This window comes from Fusarium keratoplasticum, chromosome 5 (assembly GCF_025433545.1).
Source record: "Fusarium keratoplasticum isolate Fu6.1 chromosome 5, whole genome shotgun sequence".
In the NCBI taxonomy this organism is placed as follows: domain Eukaryota; kingdom Fungi; phylum Ascomycota; class Sordariomycetes; order Hypocreales; family Nectriaceae; genus Fusarium; species Fusarium keratoplasticum.
The window spans coordinates 200927-218596 of NC_070533.1; the positions used below are offsets into that span (position 1 = coordinate 200927).

Here is a 17670-nt window from a genome sequence, read left to right on the forward strand (position 1 = left end):
TGGGATGGGTAGTTTGAACCATGACCCCTTTCCCGCACCAAGGGGAGCACAATGTAATTCTTTTTAATAGTACAGCCCTATAGAAGCCCAGGTTTAGCATTATAGAATGTTATGAAGGAGAACTTTCCTTTGTGTGTTCTCCCCTCCAGGAAAGGTCTGAACTGTTAAGATAACTCTGCGAACTCCGCATAAAATGAATGCTTAGCCAAGAAGGGTTAGACAGAGCAGGATGATTTTTCCCCATTGTTTTAAAAGAGTAAATGAAGGAAAACTATCCACAGGTCTAACTGTGCTGACTTATGGTTGTACCTATCTTAAACTACACTACGCCAAACTCCTTACCACAGCTACCGAGGCGAACCAGGCCATTCATGCTGTCTAACATGGCATGATTTTAACACTCGGTTGCCTACAGTCAATCGCCAATATTACATAAGTGGACATATTCTAATGAACATTATAGCATTTTAAACGGGAATCATAAAACAAGCGACATTACCTGGCCAACACTCCTTTTCTCTTTTCCCTCCCTCCCAGCACACACGCACTCGACTATTCTACAAAGCTCATGCAGATCTACCAACACAAACACGCTACCATAAACCCCCTCGGATACGAAGATGGCAACGGTTGCTGGAATGGTTAAGCTCATGTGGCGGCCTCCTCGTCAGGAGCGAGGGGCTAAAAGGCAACATATCGATAGGATGCTCCCGGAGAACTTCAAGTACTATGGCCACTGGGGATATACCATCTACCGCACGCATTACAGCCCCGAGTCTGACGAACACTGGGACATGCTACTCGACGCTTTGAAGCGACAAACCTACCTTGCACTTGGATACGTCGGCACTGAGAAAATGTACGACACAGAACGGAAGGAGAGAAGGGGATGGACATGCCATTCCCACAAAAGCCTAGATGAATACATGGAAGACTTTGAGCGGATAAAGAAGTTGTTTCTTCTTGATCCCCGCGAGGACGCGTCGCTGCTCGATGGCATGGATATTGGTCAGCTTCGAGAGGTGTGCCTGTATGAGCACCCCGAGGCGGAAAAGACCATGGCAGGGGGCCAGTTTAAATTCGTCCTTGTTGCCGATGAGACAGTTCTCAATGACATCGCAAGAGGAGAGTTTATTGTCAAGGCGGTGCAATACGATTGGGAAGAGGGTTGGGGAGACTGGGGTTGGATGAGGATCCCAACAGGGTATTTGTTGGAGATTTGGCATGCACTCATGATGTCTGAGTTTAATCTCTATTGGGTCTTGCATTTTGACGGCCCAGAGGAGGATCTCAAGGAACATATTTGGGCTGGATATGACGCAGCCGATCCAACTGGCTGCGCCTCCGAGGTACGGCCTTACATGAGGCACTGCAGTGCCCAGATGCCTCAGTTTACAGTTGAACGCAGTTAGGAAGTAGTTATAGGGGCAAGGGCGCGATCAAAGGTAGCTGTAAACTGTCAAGTTGAGAAAAGGCCACACTGGAAAAGTCCACAACCTCACCCGACCCATCCTCATCCTCATCCTCATCCATCAGATCACCATCCTCATCCTCATTGCTGCCCTCCCCTGGCAGTGGATCATCGTCGAGAATAGATGCAGTGGTGAGCCAAAGGCCGTCGACTTGGCGGCCCAAAGCCTCAGCCGTTTCCATAACTTGTTCGGCCTGCGTACCCTCTATCTCTCCCCAGTAATTCTCCACCTCGGTTATCATGGCTTGAAGAAGCTTTTTAGCCTTGATTGTCGCTTAGAGGTAAAAGTGCTTTAAATATTATAAGAAAAATAATGTATAACTAATATACCTCGCGGGGCTCTGCTTTAAATGTTTTATTGTAAAAAGATCAAGGCATTAAGAACCCTATATTTATTATAGCTATATAACCGAGGTAGGGGCAATAGTGGATCAATACTAATCCGCGGAGCTTCGGCTATTATTATATAAATCCTTCGCCCTCGCCAGTAAAGCACAAGTCATCTTTTTCGCCTCTTAAAATCTTTTTTGCCCCTGTTCCATCAGCCCATCTCCTCACATCCAAGGTCTCCAAAGATGGCTCACCCCGTTAACGAAATGATTGACTTGGTCTGGTCCCCCCCCGCGAGGGGTCCAGCGGCAACACAGAAGCAGGAAGCACCCCGATAACTTCCAATGCTACCGCCAATGGGGCTTTACTATCTATCGCACGTACTATGGCCCGCAATCCGACAAGTACTAGAATATGCTTCTAGGCGCTTTGAAACAGCAAACCAGGCTAGCATTTGGCTTCCACGAGGATGAAGAGGATGTAGAGGAGGATATGGACCAAGGCGATGTGCAACGACTCAAGGAATTATTCCATCTCAATACCCGTGAGGATGCATCACTACTAGATGGACTTGATGTTCGCGGCATTCGGGCATTATGCCAAAACGAGGAATTTGATGACAAGCGAGCTATGGCAGATAAGGTCTTTAATTTTATCCTACTCGCAGACGAATCGGTATTCAAGGATATTGCAAGGGGCGAATTCATTGTCAAGGCAGTCTCATTAAAATAGCGTGAAGGGTTTAGGGGGTGGGGTTGGATGAGGATCCCAACAGGCTATCTACTGCAGCTGTGGCAAACACTAATGCTGTCGTCATACCATACCGAACGGGTTCTTGGCTTCAGAGGGCCTAAGCAAGATCTCGAGGATTACGTCTGGCCCGGGGACCTATCGATTGATCCCACAGGAGTGTGTTCCGAAGTTCGTGGATTATGTTTCCACTATAGTGGCCAAAGGCCAGATCGTACAAATTAAGGAGACGAGTAAAAAACAAGAGTAGAGTAGTTGTGCCAAATGTAGATGTTCATGATCTAATGAGGAGGTCAGAGCGGCCTCCTTTAGGTCCAAATACCACACCGCCGTCAAGTCCCTCCCATATCCACGTCTCCAATAGTAGGAAAGCCGCTAGTATCGATATGGATGAACCTAGCTGCATGATTCGCCTGTTTCTCAAAGGACCTCATGGTCATGCGTGCCTCTCTAGCCTGGTAATCGTTTAGACCGTCCAGCAGGAACCGCACCTCTATCACCATATCTAGTACGTTTTTCACAAATTTCTTTTCTACCTCGACGTAGTAATCCTTGATCCAGTCGATCCAGAGGTTGCCAAGTTGCACCTTTTTATTGGGATTCTTCTTGTTAAAGACGGCCTCGGTAAACTTGAGTTATACGAAGACGTCCTTGATGATCTTATTGAGCTTCTTCTTAGTCTTATCCCATTGCAAGTACCTGAACGCGGTGAATCTTGCGTGCATTCGGGCGAGTACCTTTTCACTGTCTTCCTTGATTTTATTTTTCGTCTTTCTATTCCTTTCTAGTAACTCCTTTAGATGGGCTTTACTGATAGTCCGGTGTCTTTGTATCACCTGTGTATGTTAGTGGGCAAGTCCATAAGTCCCCGCAAGCAGATGGGAGAAGATGAATCAAATAATGAAAAGCAGCTATTAGGGGAAAAGAAGTAGAAAAGAAGAAGAAGAAAAAAAAGGGGGGGGCCACCTTTCCTTTGCCAGCATTGATTTCTTGCTTAACAATCATAAAGACCTGGTCATTTCTGTCGCTTCCTAAATACTTGAAAGCGCGGTCCATGATGAAGGATAGTTTGTGGCCTTTGCCTCTAGGAAGTGCAGGCAAAGTTTGCTTCTTAGGCCAATTAGCCTTATCTTCTAAGTCTATATTCTCTATAGTATCCCAGAAGGCAATGGGAATAGGCCTATACTAGGATTTTTCGCTAGACTTAAGCCTAGCAAGCAAGCTCTGTTAGTAAGTTCCCTAGATAAGCGTAATATGTTATATAGATAGTATGACTGAATAAGGTCAGGTGATTTATACTTTCCAGTGACTAAATCTTAAAAGAAGATCTCCAGTATGATTTTATCAAGGACATGTTCCACTAGGTAGTCACGGCCGTTAGCATTAACTCGGACGGGGGAACAGAGCATGCACCCTCCAATGCCAGAGTACGCAGGTCGCGGTAGTCTCCCAGCAAAACACTGGTGTGCCTACAGTCATCGCGTATGTGAAGCTCGACCACGTGCGCGTCGATCCAAAACTATTACAAGATCACGGTGGAACAGCTAGCCAAGTGGAACCCGGCTGTCGGTGCCAAATGCACGGCACTGTGGGCTCAGAATCATGTCTGTGTCGGTGTTTAGATGACGGCGATTCTCATGAGGTATACGCATAACTGATTGTTGATGATCATGATACATATTTTCAAGATAGGGCACCTGCCATATATACTACTTATGACCCATGTTTGGAGTTAATGATGAATCTTATCATGTCCATCTTCCAGATTGACGTCTGTTGTTGTGTAACCTGATACCCGATATAAGCATGGCAGGGGCCCACTATTACGCCACTCCCGTACGCCGCTTTCGTAGCTGCAGTTCAGGCTGCCCTAGCAGCCATGAATCCTCCGGCTTCGGATTGCCAATTCATGAGGCAGGCCATCCTTCGATTAAACAACATTGCTTGGATGCATCACAGCAATGCTCCGGTATCAATATCAGTATAACATTTAACTCTGGGTACCCATACTATTTCAGCTACGTTCTTATTGTTGATCTGCGATTCTGCCTTTGTCCTATCCTAAAAGTAATCAGCATGTCTGGTCATGATGACCTCCGATGCTTACTCGATCATGGTTTCGTCTAACTCTTCTACAGAATTGCCGTGGATGAGAATAGCGGGTTGAAATCTCACGCACTTTGAAATATACTCTTTGTGTGAAAAAGTCCCTGACTGTCGCCCCTTTTCAGGTACGTACCCTATACCGATGTGATTCCAATAAAAAAAGGGGGTTATTAGAAATTGCTGCGCCAGGGGCTTCCTTTGAAGTTCTCGACCAGAAACTACTGCCTGGGACAGACGAGCAACGGAAGCGCTGAGATCAGAGACGGGCCGTCTTGGTGGCGTCGAAATGAAGAGGGAATGCGATCGTCGATGTCTCTCCTTGAGATCGAGGCCAGAGAACGAAAGACCGAAATTGTCGTCACCAACGCTGATCACAATGGGAAAGTGCTTCAAAACCCTTTCTTGTGGCTTCTGCGAGCGACAAAGAGCTGAAGTCCTGGACGGCCAAGATTCAAGTTAATTAGGCGGGTACTTCTCCCAGTGTATTTACCCCTGTCTTCAAAACGCTGCTCTCGATTTGCATCTTGGATGACGTCATACTCAGTCACATTATGCTATCCTCAACGCCACAAGTGATCTCCTAAGTTGTGGCGAAGCTTAAATACTTAAGCCTGCATAGGTAAGACAAGCTATGTACTGCATAACTTCAGTCATTCATGTCGCAAATGTGGATAATTGCTAACCACAATTCGGCACATGATATCAAGGATCTGCAGTTTATGGCGGAAGGTGACTTTTTGCCTCAAAGGGAAAAAGCCAATACCGAGCTGACTCTATCTTTTGCCAAACAGCATTTTGTGGGCAGGCCTTGATCCTTCGATGATCGTGGTAGAATCTATTCACAACTACAGCAGGCTGAGTTGGCCACCCTTATCATGAATCCCTCACGTTTTAGGCAACCGCTGCCTTAATAATCTAGAGTTGGGTGATTTCTTAAATCATCTCTGACAGCCGAACACATCCACATAGCCATGCCATCCCAGCCAATTATCCAAATACTGGCACTCAATCTGCATCGCTCCCTTCCCACACCTGTTCGTCAAGATCCGCCTGATGGACCGTCCAGGCCATGCACTGAATACCTCGGAACCACTCGAGCTCTCCCCACAGCTCCAGAAGCTGGCGTGTCTCCATTCTCATCCAGCCCCAGTATGTTGGTTCGTCATCCTCTCGCAGAGGAATCTCCTCCCGTGGCGCTTCTTCAGCGTCGACCGCCTTGACGATGAAGGTACCCTCTCCAACTTGATTGAGCACGTCTTCATCGGCAAGCAAGAAGACGAAGCCTGATTTCGAAGGCATGGGCTTTCCACCCTTGCCTTCTTTGTAGATTTGGCACAGGGCCTGTCGATCCAGACCGCTCAGCAGAGAGGGGTCAGACCGGGCGTCCAAACGGAAAAGTTCTTTGAGCTTCTCGATTGCCTCATCGTCGTCATATGTCATAAGCTCCTCTTCGGCATGTCTCTTTGTAGTGGCCAGCAGTTTGTTCCAGTTGTCATTGGAAGAAGGGCCGTAATAGGTGCGGTAGATAGTGAATCCCCAATTAGCGGGCGGTTGGATCTCCTCAAGAGGGTAAATACTATCCGTGTCGGGGGGGTACTGTTCAAGTCCTTCTAGAACACTCTGCAGGTCTGGCATTGCGTTTCAATAAACGGTCTAATGGTGGCGTGGAAAAGCTGTTCGAGAGATAGAAGTGTCAGGAGAATAGGTGTGATGTTTTGGAATATTAAAGGGAGCAAAAAGAGAAGGTCATGGAGCTTTTAACAATAAATGATCGCTGTTAATTTAATATTGTTTATATATATATTCTGTTACGGATGGAAGCGGACGAGGCCTCTGATTGGCCGGCGCCGGCGTGTTGCTTCCAGGATATACCGCGTTAGGCAGTCATGTCCTCGATGGATCGAGGTCATCGGTGACCATTTGGTCAAGTGGCCAACTGACCTCTCTACTCTATAGCCACTGCCTAGCTGCACGCGTAATATATTCTCTAACATAAATATGTTTTAATACAATTAAACGCCACGCTCTGGACGGAGACGCTGCTATAGTTGCTTAATTATTTTTAAAACCGCTGTTATATTTGTATTCTTAAAAGGTAGCAATGTGATTGTTAAGGAAAACACGATCTCTAAAGGTGTAGTTTAGTATGTGTTAAAAGAAGAAACGGGGAAGGTAACTCTGTTGGCCGGGTAATACTGCCTGTTTTATAAATGTACCTTAAAATACTATCATGTTTATTAATATATCCCGCCTTGCGTAAAATTGGAAATTCATCCAGGCTCCTGAATTGCCCAAATCATAGCATGTTAGACATGTTATAACCATATAACCAAAGCTGCACCGGCTGCAAAGCTCGTGCCGTAAGCATTGGTAGTGTAGTATTTCATACAGCATGTCAGCACGGTTTAGCCCACCGATGTTTCTCCTTTGTTTAGCACATTAAACATGGTTAACCTTTAGATCTGGCACTTAAGCTGGGGGCTGACTATGTTGTGTCAGAGGCTTCGAAATTCGCCCCTTTCACCGAGCTTGACGAACACGAAGCAAATGATCAGGTTTTCAAAATTGACAGTTGTTCGAATTTACTGATTATACAACATCAGAAACTTGCGCCTCTTGTATTAACACCTCGATGGTCCGGAACTTGACATTGCTAAAAAACTTGGCTCGTTGTTTCTCAGCAACGTCCATCGGAACCAACCCTGCCCCAGCAACTGCCCATTCATCAATGCTTGCGATGTACTGCTTGTCGGGATCCGACCCATCTTGAACCGTCTTCTCGATCTCCTCACGGGAAACAGGAATCCGCTGTTGTAGTTAGTGGCCGAAAACGTTACGTTGGAAATGCTATCCTCACCTCGATCTTCAGGTTGAGCAGCTTTTCAACCTTGGGAATCGCTTCAAGCCATGTGCCCGTCTCGCCGTAGACGTAAGTGTACCGATCCCACTTTGGATGCTTGATAAGTTGCACAACCGCTTTGCTAAGATCCCTCGCTGACGTCCACGTAACTCTATCATCGCCGGTCCCCGGAAGTCGACAAGTTGATTTTTCGAGATCGAGTGGCCAGGCTAAGTAGGGTCGAATGTAGGTTTTCTGGCCTGACGGAAGGTGGACAAAGTAATCCATCAGCCAGCCTTGGTTCACGGTGGTCCACTCGACTTCTGACTGCTGGGCAAGAATTTTCCGAAACGCGTGGCGGGAGTCGGCGTGTCTCCTAGGGAGGTCGGGGAAGCGTTCGACATTGCCAATAAAGTCACTGGGGATTAAGCGTTTGCATGTTGATGACTGGCGACACGCATCCAAAATGGCCTGGTGCAGAGAGACAAATGTAAGGGCGTCGCCTGCGGTAAGAGTCGAGATGACGGTGCTGATCTCGAACTTGTCAAACAGCTCGACCAGATTCTCCTGGGAATAGCTTGGGACCAGATGGTATTGAATACCAAGTTCAGAGAACCAAGGTCGCTCGGTACGGGAGATAATGTGGAAATCGTGTTGGCCATCATGAACGAACTCTTCAGCCAGGTAGCGAGCGATGTCGCCCGAGCCGGCGACGGCAACTGCAGGCAGTTTTCCCATCTTGGCAAGAGAGAGACAGAGAGAGAAAGAGGGCGATAGAGAGATGTCGAAGCAACTTGCAAGAGTCTCTAGTAGCAGATCTTAAGACATATTTATAATAAACTACAGGCAAGAAAGACGCGTAGGATTTCTCAGCTGCGATGCAGCCATGCTCCACCTTGAGCTAAGAGAATTGCCTTTTTTGGCCTCAAAGCGAGCTTGCATGACTTGGCTATAGTGGTTACTAAGTCTCAATTTGTCATCAAGAAACCAGTGATCGTTTCCCCGCCCGCAATTCTCTTCTCTTCATCTCATGAGGTGCCTTAATGCCAAGTTCGAGTTGTTGCGCTAACAATTGCATATTTGCAGCTCATAAACAACCAACAGCCAAACATGACCATGATTGCATATGTGCCTTGATCTCACCTTGGGCACTTATTCGATAAGATCCGCACCCCGCACTCGTTTGATAACCCTGATAGAGGTATCGATGCTCCCCAGATTGCTCAACAGTTGTTAAGATGCGACGGCCCGAAGAGACTTCAGCCGAGAAGTCGGCAACAGGCTGAACCAACCAACCAACCCTTGCATTCTGTGGCACCACCCTGCTCCAGGAACCGACTTCCAGCCACTCAGATCAGGCCTGTCGATAACATGATCATGCAAGACCCTCGCTTCGAGCAGACAAAGTTGTTCTCGCCCCAAAACCCACAATCTGTCAACTGTCCGGAATCACAAACCGTCACCCCCGCTCCCTGTAAAAAGAGGAGTCACCGCAGCGACCACGAGACTAGAACCACGACGCAGTCCAATATGGCCGACTCGAAGACATCATCGGAACCGAAACGAGAGATGAAGGTGCTCGCGCTGGGTCTTCCACGCACTGGATCTGCCTCCATCGCCGAAGCCCTGGAAATGCTGGGCTACCAAAATGTCCACCATGGAATGAAGGCCATCGACAAACTCGACGACTGGAAGGTCATCAATCGCGCCGCAGACGCAACATTCCCCGTTTTGCCGACGTACACTGGGAAGCCATTTTCCCGCGAAGAGTGGGATGAGCTTTATGGTACTTGCGAAGCCGGTACCGACATGGCAGCTCTGTTTGCAACGCAGCTTGTCAAGGTCTACCCGGAGGCAAAGGTTATCCTTGTCATCCGGGACTTTGACAAGTGGTATGCGAGCTATAGTGGCATCTTCGATCAGGTGTGGAGTTTTCCCGCTGATCTGGCTGTGAACTACGCCGAGCCGCTCATCGGATCCGAGACGGGCCAGGCCGCGAGAAAGGCCATTTTGGGTTTTTTCGAGGCTAAAAACGTGGACGAGGCGCGAAAGAATGTCCGTATGGTATATGATCGACACTACCGAGAGCTGAAGGAGATGGTGCCACCGGAGAATTTGCTCGTTTATCGTATGGGAGAAGGATGGGGTCCAATGTGTGAATTTTTGGGTAAACCAATTCCTGATGCCGAGTTTCCTCGAGTGAATGAGGGAGCAGAGTTTAGGGCTAGACTATCGGCAAAGATCAAGTCACATATTGTTGAAGGGTTGAAGGTGGCTATGCCGTGGTTTGTCGGCGCGGTTGCTGTGGGGGCTGGAGTGACCGTGGTGGCCAAGAGAACCAGGTTGATCTAGCCTATGTGGGAAGGTCATGGAGATATAGACAGCATTTGGGTCTTTGAGGGTAGAAGATCAGACGTCACTGGGAGATGGAGCGCTGTGGTTGCATCTGTAACCATCTACTCAACGACCAAGACGTTGGCATCGTTACCAGCTTGTCTAAGACTTGGTAGTTTATTTTCACAGCGATTATCAAACCAAGATCGCACCTTTTGGCTACTACCTGAAACCTTTGTTCCCCAAAACACTGCCTTGCACAGTTGGCTTAACGAGGGTCGAGAGATGATCAAGGGTCTTTATACGATATCGGTTTTTGGATCCTTGATGCTTTCCTTTCTGTTTTCTTCTGTCGAATAGTCACTGTCTTCCTCATATGTCATGAATTCTTCATCATTGATATGGTGATGGCGGAACCAGAAGATGACTGTCTGGACAAACAGGACAATGGCTGGAGCGGCCCAAGCCCACTGCAAAGACCTGTTAGTATGTCTATCAATTGGCCACAAAGTGAGACTTACAATCAGATGAGGATCTACGATGGCGGGGATCAAGATCTGGGCGAGTGCTGCCGACAAGGCTTGCATGGCTAGAGAAATGGCGACAACGATAGACTTCATGCCAGGAGGTGCCCGAGAATAGGCAAGCTCGTATGCAGTGACAGTACAGAACAGCTCAGCGATGGCGCCGAGCATGACATTGGGCAATTGCCACCAGATGGAGACAGGGGAAACATCATCGCATGTGGATGCGTGGTAGCCACAAGGCGACGTCTCGTACACTCGGTACTGCACTATCGTTCCAATGACGCCCGAGATGGTGGCCAGAGTGAATCCGAAAGTCATTCGGCTGATGGGTCCGAACTTGATGCGACGTCGGTGAAGGAAGGGATACAAGATGTAGGTCATGATGGGTGCAACCACCATGAGCGTCAGAGGGTTGAAGTTGTGAAGCAGATCGTTAGGTGCGCCCTTGGTGGTCATGGATGCTCCTTGGTTGGATGCCACAGCGCCGACACCGCCGTCATTGAGAAAGAAGATGGGCAGGTAGAGGAAGATCTGACAGGCCGAAAGAGTTCGACGGGCGTCATCGACGGCTTTGTCGTTCCATGAGACGTTGGTACCTTTTGTTGCGAGAGTGGAGGCCTTGGCTGAATGGAAAAAGTCCTTGGCCCAAAGCCTTCCCTTGTTCTCCTTGGTAGCGATGGCGATGATCTTGAAGAAGTTGTTCAAGTCGGATCCTTGAGGGGGTGTCCTGCGCAAGGTCTTGTATCGCCACATTAGGAGAACAGGGAGGAGGATGTAAATGATGCCCGGCAGCAGAAAGGCGAGCCAGAAGCCAACGTACTTCTCGATGTACGTAGTGGCAATCATGAAAAAGGCACCAACATTGATGCACATGTAAAAGATCAACATGATCCTCTGAACTGTTGTTTCAGGGTCCACGATGACGCGCTCACCCGACTTGAGCGTCTTGACATACTCCTTCTGGTGCGTGTACTGATCCACGATGAGGGGAACGACATTGGGCTTGAACAAACCAGCACCGATGGCGAGCAGGAAGAAGCTGATCATGAAAGGAGCCAGACCGTTGCCAGCTTTGAGAACAGAGGGAGCTGCACCACCGACCAGGATGACGTGGGCGAAGCCGCCGATAATGACGCCGTACATGATGGCTCTGAAACGGCCAGTTTTGGTGTCGCCTAGCCATGCGCCGAAGATCGGGATGATGTAGGCCAGGAAGTTGAAGAGAAGTACCATGGCCGAGGCAAACTGAAGACCTCGGTCCCTAGACATCGAGTTAGCTGGGAACAAAATTGGTGTTGGTGGTTGTCTTACAAGGCACCAGCGTGGCCGTTTGGGTCATTCTTAGCCACAGCACCAGCACCATTACCGCCCTTTGGTAACGGAAACTGCATAAAGTTGTTGAACACCGTCTTGACACCATAAAACGAAGCTCGCTCTGCTAACTCTACAATGCAGAGCAGATAAGAAGACCATGGTATGCGGCCTGCCACCTTTCGCAGAGTGTGCTGTTCTTCGGGGCTAGGGGCTGGATACTCTGGGTCTGTATCCACCGTGGCCAAGGCCTTGGCTTCATAGTTGATTGAAGGTGCCTTGGGGTGGCTTTCGGCCGAGTCGTGTGTTCTGTCGGGCGAGAGCGACGGGTTGTTACCCTCCTGGGGCTGTGTGGGGAGGGCTATGAGATTGATTAGAAGTGCTCCTAGAACAAGTTTTAAACTGGTTGTCACGAGCTTACCCATTTGTTTTTTGCTTGTTTTCAATGTGCCACTGACCACAATACCTCAATATCTCTGTCAAGACTTTTGCTTTCAAGGTGTTCCTCCCCATTTATTATCATTGCAGTGGCAAGGGGCCCTCAGTTTCGGCCGATGTCGCCATACCCTCCGGATTTACACCATGGACCTGGAGCCAACAGAGGCAGGGTTTCGACAGAAAAGCTCCATCAAACAGAACCAACAGCATACGACCTCTGTAAATAATGGCAAGACGACCGAGCTGTCGCCGAAAAAGTTCCTGTCACCATCGCGGCCGCCCCGGTGTGTGTGGAGGTAATGGTGGAGAGATGACAGGCACCCGCTACGTGTTTTACCTATCTGGGAGACTCACTTACTGCTCACTGGCGAGTATTTTATGGCTCTCCTGCCGTATCAGGGACAGGTGCGACAAACATCACTTTCTGCACGTATTGTGTCAACGCTATCATGCCGAATTCCGAACAACGGCCTTGGAATAGCAATGATCGACCTTGGGCATTGAACCTTAAGTCTGTACCCCATATTAATATCCGAGGAGGGTAAAAACAAGTCGGCCTCACAACCGCTCTCCGTAGCTAGGATCGGGTGGGGGTGGGGGTATGCCATTCCCACCTACGTTGGACTAGTTTTCCAAGATAGTGTAGCGTTCGCGATTACGTATTCAACTAGTTATCCTTCTTTTACATACAAAAGGGTTATGGGCGCAGAGGGTTTGACGCCGTCATGGATCGATAACTGTCTATGCTATCGTGGTTAAGACCGATGCCAGACAATACTGCAACTTAAATGTTGGGTGGGTAAGTGTCTGCTCCTCCCAGTGACCAGTTGAGCTGCACATCATTTTTAGTTGCCTTGTATCTCATCGATAGAGCATGTCGCGACTCATTTCATCCTATATCTAAATAATTGTAACTTAGCTAGCACTTTCCTTAGTACTAAGGATTGTCCTAACCCGGAACCGCTTCTACTCGATACTTACTACTTTGCAACTGATAAGAAATCATGAAACAGCTTGTGGTCAACAAGGTCTGTGACAGTGTGTTGATGAACTTGAGGGCTGAAGGACATGATAGCTGCCCCGCTAAAAAGTTAAACAAGACCTCCCAAAGCCATTGTGTTCTTTGATATCATGGCCGGTAACTCCTCTTATGGACGTCACTGATACCAGCAAAAACTCGCAAAGCGACACCACTCGAGGCTTGAGGGAGCCTTGTGCATTGGTTTCGCAGTGAGGTATTATTAGGTTCCCACCGACCGAGTCTGTAGCGAGACGACTGTGGAGCCTATTGGTATCTTGATGTTGCATTTCGGTTACGATTGGTCTGGTGCAAGTTTGGAGTTTTGCCATGTTTCCCTACCCCGAGTGGTATCGGGCCAAATATCTAATGAAAGTACCAAGTATCGAGGCACACAGGCGCGTTAGGTAAAAGAGAAACTTCAGTGTTTAATCGTATGATTATCCGTATAGTTTCCTGCGGGAGCATGATAATCCGTCTGTCCGTCCACAGCCTGTCCCTGTCGCTCCTCAGTGTATAAATATCCAACCACCACCCCACTTGAGTAGCCTAGTCGTTCTCACGCTTCAAATCTTGACATCCATCGTCTTATCCGCCTTCAAAATTATGCCTATATGCCTAGAAAAGAGATGTGTTCTTTGCAATTTTTGCTTTCAAGATGGGGATGCCGTCATTCCTGGTCAGTCCAGCACTTTTGTCAATCCAGGGCCTGGAAGGCTGATCCCGACCAGCTCGCGAATTCTTAGCAAAGGGACAGGTTAAATACCGATCCTAAGGGCTGTTCAAAAATAGCGACGGTTTCGAACTCTTGCCGTGCCGTGGTGCCTGCCACGAGGGGAGCCGAGTTCAAGGTTACCATGTTTCTTGTCTACGGATCATCACCCACGAGCCTATCGATCGCTTAAGGAGAATGCTTGAGTATAGCTTCGACCCTTTGCCTAGCGCAGAGAAACGTCGTTGCCGCTGGCTCCGAAACCAACTGGTGTCCGCAATAGAAGAATCTGTGCCTTTGCCACCAGAGGTCCGAGCCAATGTTGCTCAGCATCTGCTGTCAGAGTATGCCGCGGCAAGAAACATTTCACTTGGCCGTTTGTCGGATTCTAGGCCGTCAGTAAAGGTTGCCACTCCTATTGAGGCGAGTTATGTCACGTTTGAAGGAGTGGCATATCTTGACACTCTGACCAACAAGACGGAAGTGCCCAACAATTGGGTCCCTCCCAGAGTTCTATACGTGGCCTACGAGCAGCTCGGTATCCGAAAGTTACTATTTTCCTCATCTAATGACAGCCCCAAGGTTAACTCGGTTCCCGGCGTGTGGTGGGAGACAATACCACTTTTGGGGCAAAACAGGTCTTTGCAGTGTTTCCACGACGTATGAAACCTCTCTAAAAGCGTCATCTCGGGGAAATCCAGCTGACTAGAGTTTAAAGGGTCTGAGATTGGTCACCATGCGCTACACCGACGGGGCTGACAAACTTACTCCGCTCTATCGTTCGGTGTTTTCGACTCCGCAATCCCCTACTGTTAAGCATCGGCAGGTACTGTTCTCTAAATCCACAAGTTTATCAAAGATGCGGCTGTCATTATTCCAATACAACCGTCCCGAGATTACGGGCTTCTCTGTCTGTTGCAACCCTGCACCAGTCTCGTTCCACGCTCACACTTCGGACGATGACTTGTTATTCTACGACTCGGCTCCCCACGACTCAACCTAGGTCTATGCCCCACTCAATGAGAACGAACGCATCGTGTACATCTGGATGAGGGCTAGAACAAAGGCCCAACTGTGGTTACAATCGGATACAATGACGACTGTTGCTGCAATGCGATTACTCACTAGAGAGGACTTGACCAAAAGAGAGTTGGCCTTGGTCTTCCAGACAAGCCAAGGACGCATGCTATTGTTTGGAGGGCAGTGGAATGATCATCTCCCCCACCATGAATGGACGCTTCTAGACGCCCCGGATGGGAAACCTGGGCACTTCTTTTTTGATACCCATCCAACATGCACTCGCGCCCTGTCCTTCGACACCGAAGCGCCAACAACAACAGCCCCAGTTTTCAACCTCCCCGGCGTCCCTGAAGCCTCGTCGCCTCATCCGAGCTTCCAATCCTCTGATGGCTTTTTCTGGTCTAGTGCTTCTGTTGAAGATGTCACGGGGGTGAGACCGTGTCGTCTGGAGGGCAAGATCGTGGGACTTTTGTTCTCTTATCTGGATGGCAGCTCAGCAGCCATCGGTCAGGTCCGTCTTGACCACCTTGCGCCGCTCAAGCGGGTTGACGGCGGAAAGCTCTACCTTGGCTTTATAAGAACCTCTGAAAATTGTCCTTATATAGCTAGAGTTGAAATGTTGGCTGAGAAGCCGGACGGTCTTGTCAAGGACCAGCAAGACGGCGTGGAAATGTGGTTTGAAGTCTCCTGGAGCGGTACAATCGAATGGTGGCACTCTTACCGACAGTGTCAGATCTGGCAAGACGGTCGCCAAAGCTTGGATATAGCCATATTGATATTGCCACGAATGCGTCCCGTTTGTTATTGAGGATAGAATAGATGGCCTTGAATGAGTTCTAGCTCTCGGGCTGTATTGGCAGAAACGCGAGATGAGAACTGTGAGCCGGAGGCCTGGCTCATAGGTAGAGCAAAGATTTCACGCGTGTCGAAGAACTCAAACCCTCCTCCGTCCAAGACAATCATGGGGTTCGCGATTTATTTGAGACTATATCGGTTTTTGTTGAGCCAGAGTGGCCAGCGGTCATCCTTGGGGAGTACATCTGCCCTTCCAACAGCGCTTAGAAGAAGACAAACATACAGACCATTAGCCAACATTTCTTCCACCACATCACATCCCTTTTGCTACCGTATAACAAACCCAGTGGCTCCTCGACAGAAAGAGCCGAAGCAAGCGAAAACAAGACCACCATGTCTTGTCCTTGTCGGCCGAAGAAGCACCCTTGGGACCCTGAGGACTGTGGCGTTCTCGAATTTGTTATTAGAGGTTCCACAGATCGCAAGATCAAGCGTCCGACAATAAAAAAACAGAATGACATCTTGAGCGAGGTTTGGAAGGAGAAATGGGAAGAACTACGCCAGACGCTGGAACAAAAGGGATGGATATCCCAACACCAGAGGCTACATTTAGGTAGTAACACCAAAGACTGGAGGGCTAATGATTCGGAAGAGGCCACAGAGACAGTGTTATGTGCCGCTGGAACTTAATGTCGGCGTGTATTAACCACTGTGTTCTCTCTTTTATTGTGTCTTTGGATGTAGTTGAAGCCCGGCCCTTGATGGGGTAACTCGGCCAGAAGATGCTGTTCTTTGTTTCTTGGGGTCGATGGTTACTTTTTAAGGTCACCAACTTCACACGTAATAGGGAATACTAAAAGTTTAACTTCATACACTGGCTAAAAAGATCTACCCGTTGGCTCATGTGGGCCAAGGCCCAGGCGAGCCAACCTAGCAAGCTAGGTTGGCCACAAAATTATGGGATAGTCATAAAATCCGGGATATTAACGAGGCCCTTTTTCCCCCTTAAATAGCCGCCTTTTTTATCCTCTGAGTTTTAGTGACCGTTAAAAGTGATTTCTAAAGCTAAAAAGGAGCGGAATGAAGCTATTGGCGATGCCTGAAGTGATGATATTGATGATATTAATAATATCTATGATGAAAGCCGTTACTTAAGCTCCTAAGGCCGCCGCCTTGCTAGATGGTTCCTTATATAAATTTAGCTGCGATAGCGTCTCTTTAGCCCCTTTGGCTAGCTTCTTATATAGCCCTTCCTTGCCTAATAATGCCTATGATCCTTTATATCCCTAATATATAGTATTAAGGCTATATCGGGCATAGCGTAGAGGGGGTTTTAGGCGGTAAAGATAGTAGCCGCGGTGATAATACTAATAAAGCTATAACCGGCGGTAATAAAGGTATCTCTAATAGCGAAGATAGTTACTATAGAGGCTTAAAGAGAGGTAGGTTTTCTTCTTTTTTTTCTTTTTTTTTTTTTTTTTTTTTTTAGCGATAAGAGCCTAGTCGAGCTAAAAAGTAATACTATTATTACTTCCTGCGAGGGCGGTCTAATCTATCGCGCTAAGTGGTTTCGGGGTAAAGCTAGCTTTATAAATAGCTTTAGTGACTTCTTATAGTAGCTATATATCTATTATAAAGCTATTAGGCTTTTAGATAAATATCTAGTATATAATTAAATATTATATCTCTATAAAATAATACTTAATATCTTTCCCTATATACTTTAGTTATTAAGCCTATAATAGCTTTTTTTTTATATTATTAATTATAATCTCTTTATTTTCCCTTTATTTATCCTTAATCTTTTTTATCTCTTATATTATGAGGCTATAAGCTACTTAGACCTATGCCTTCTCTTCCTTTTTTTATAATTCTATAATAATTTCTTTTTATTAATCTTAAATCTCTTATAGACTAATATTATAAGAGAAATTACTTATTAGCCTCGCTTTTTTCCCTCTCTTCTTAGTATTATATTACTTCTTAATTTAAGCCTAATAACGTACATAATAAGCATAT

The 17670-nt window shown here is 47.6% G+C and overlaps 5 protein-coding genes across 5 annotated transcripts; 2 read left to right on the top strand and 3 right to left on the bottom strand.

Annotated features, from left to right (window-relative positions):
* Positions 1-620: 620 nt before the first annotated feature.
* NCS57_00673700 (uncharacterized protein) lies at positions 621-2533 on the top strand (the record flags this gene model as incomplete). The annotated part of the gene is made up of 3 exons (XM_053056616.1): positions 621-1349; positions 1465-1603; positions 2226-2533. 3 exons carry the CDS (start codon positions 621-623, stop codon positions 2531-2533), a joined length of 1176 nt encoding a protein of 391 aa, XP_052912811.1.
* Positions 2534-5662: 3129 nt separating this feature from the next.
* Positions 5663-6292, bottom strand: NCS57_00673800 (uncharacterized protein; the record flags this gene model as incomplete). Its single annotated transcript, XM_053056617.1, has 1 exon — positions 5663-6292. One exon carries the CDS (start codon positions 6290-6292, stop codon positions 5663-5665), a length of 630 nt encoding a protein of 209 aa, XP_052912812.1.
* A 954-nt stretch (positions 6293-7246) lies between these two features.
* Positions 7247-8234, bottom strand: NCS57_00673900 (uncharacterized protein; the record flags this gene model as incomplete). Its single annotated transcript, XM_053056618.1, has 2 exons — positions 7247-7465; positions 7515-8234. 2 exons carry the CDS (start codon positions 8232-8234, stop codon positions 7247-7249), a joined length of 939 nt encoding a protein of 312 aa, XP_052912813.1.
* Positions 8235-8945: 711 nt separating this feature from the next.
* On the top strand, positions 8946-9848 carry NCS57_00674000 (uncharacterized protein; the record flags this gene model as incomplete). The annotated part of the gene is made up of 1 exon (XM_053056619.1): positions 8946-9848. Exon 1 carries the CDS (start codon positions 9027-9029, stop codon positions 9846-9848), a length of 822 nt encoding a protein of 273 aa, XP_052912814.1. The 5' UTR covers positions 8946-9026.
* Positions 9849-10129: 281 nt separating this feature from the next.
* NCS57_00674100 (uncharacterized protein) lies at positions 10130-12093 on the bottom strand (the record flags this gene model as incomplete). Its single annotated transcript, XM_053056620.1, has 4 exons — positions 10130-10300; positions 10352-11618; positions 11669-12029; positions 12090-12093. 4 exons carry the CDS (start codon positions 12091-12093, stop codon positions 10130-10132), a joined length of 1803 nt encoding a protein of 600 aa, XP_052912815.1.
* Positions 12094-17670: the final 5577 nt, after the last annotated feature.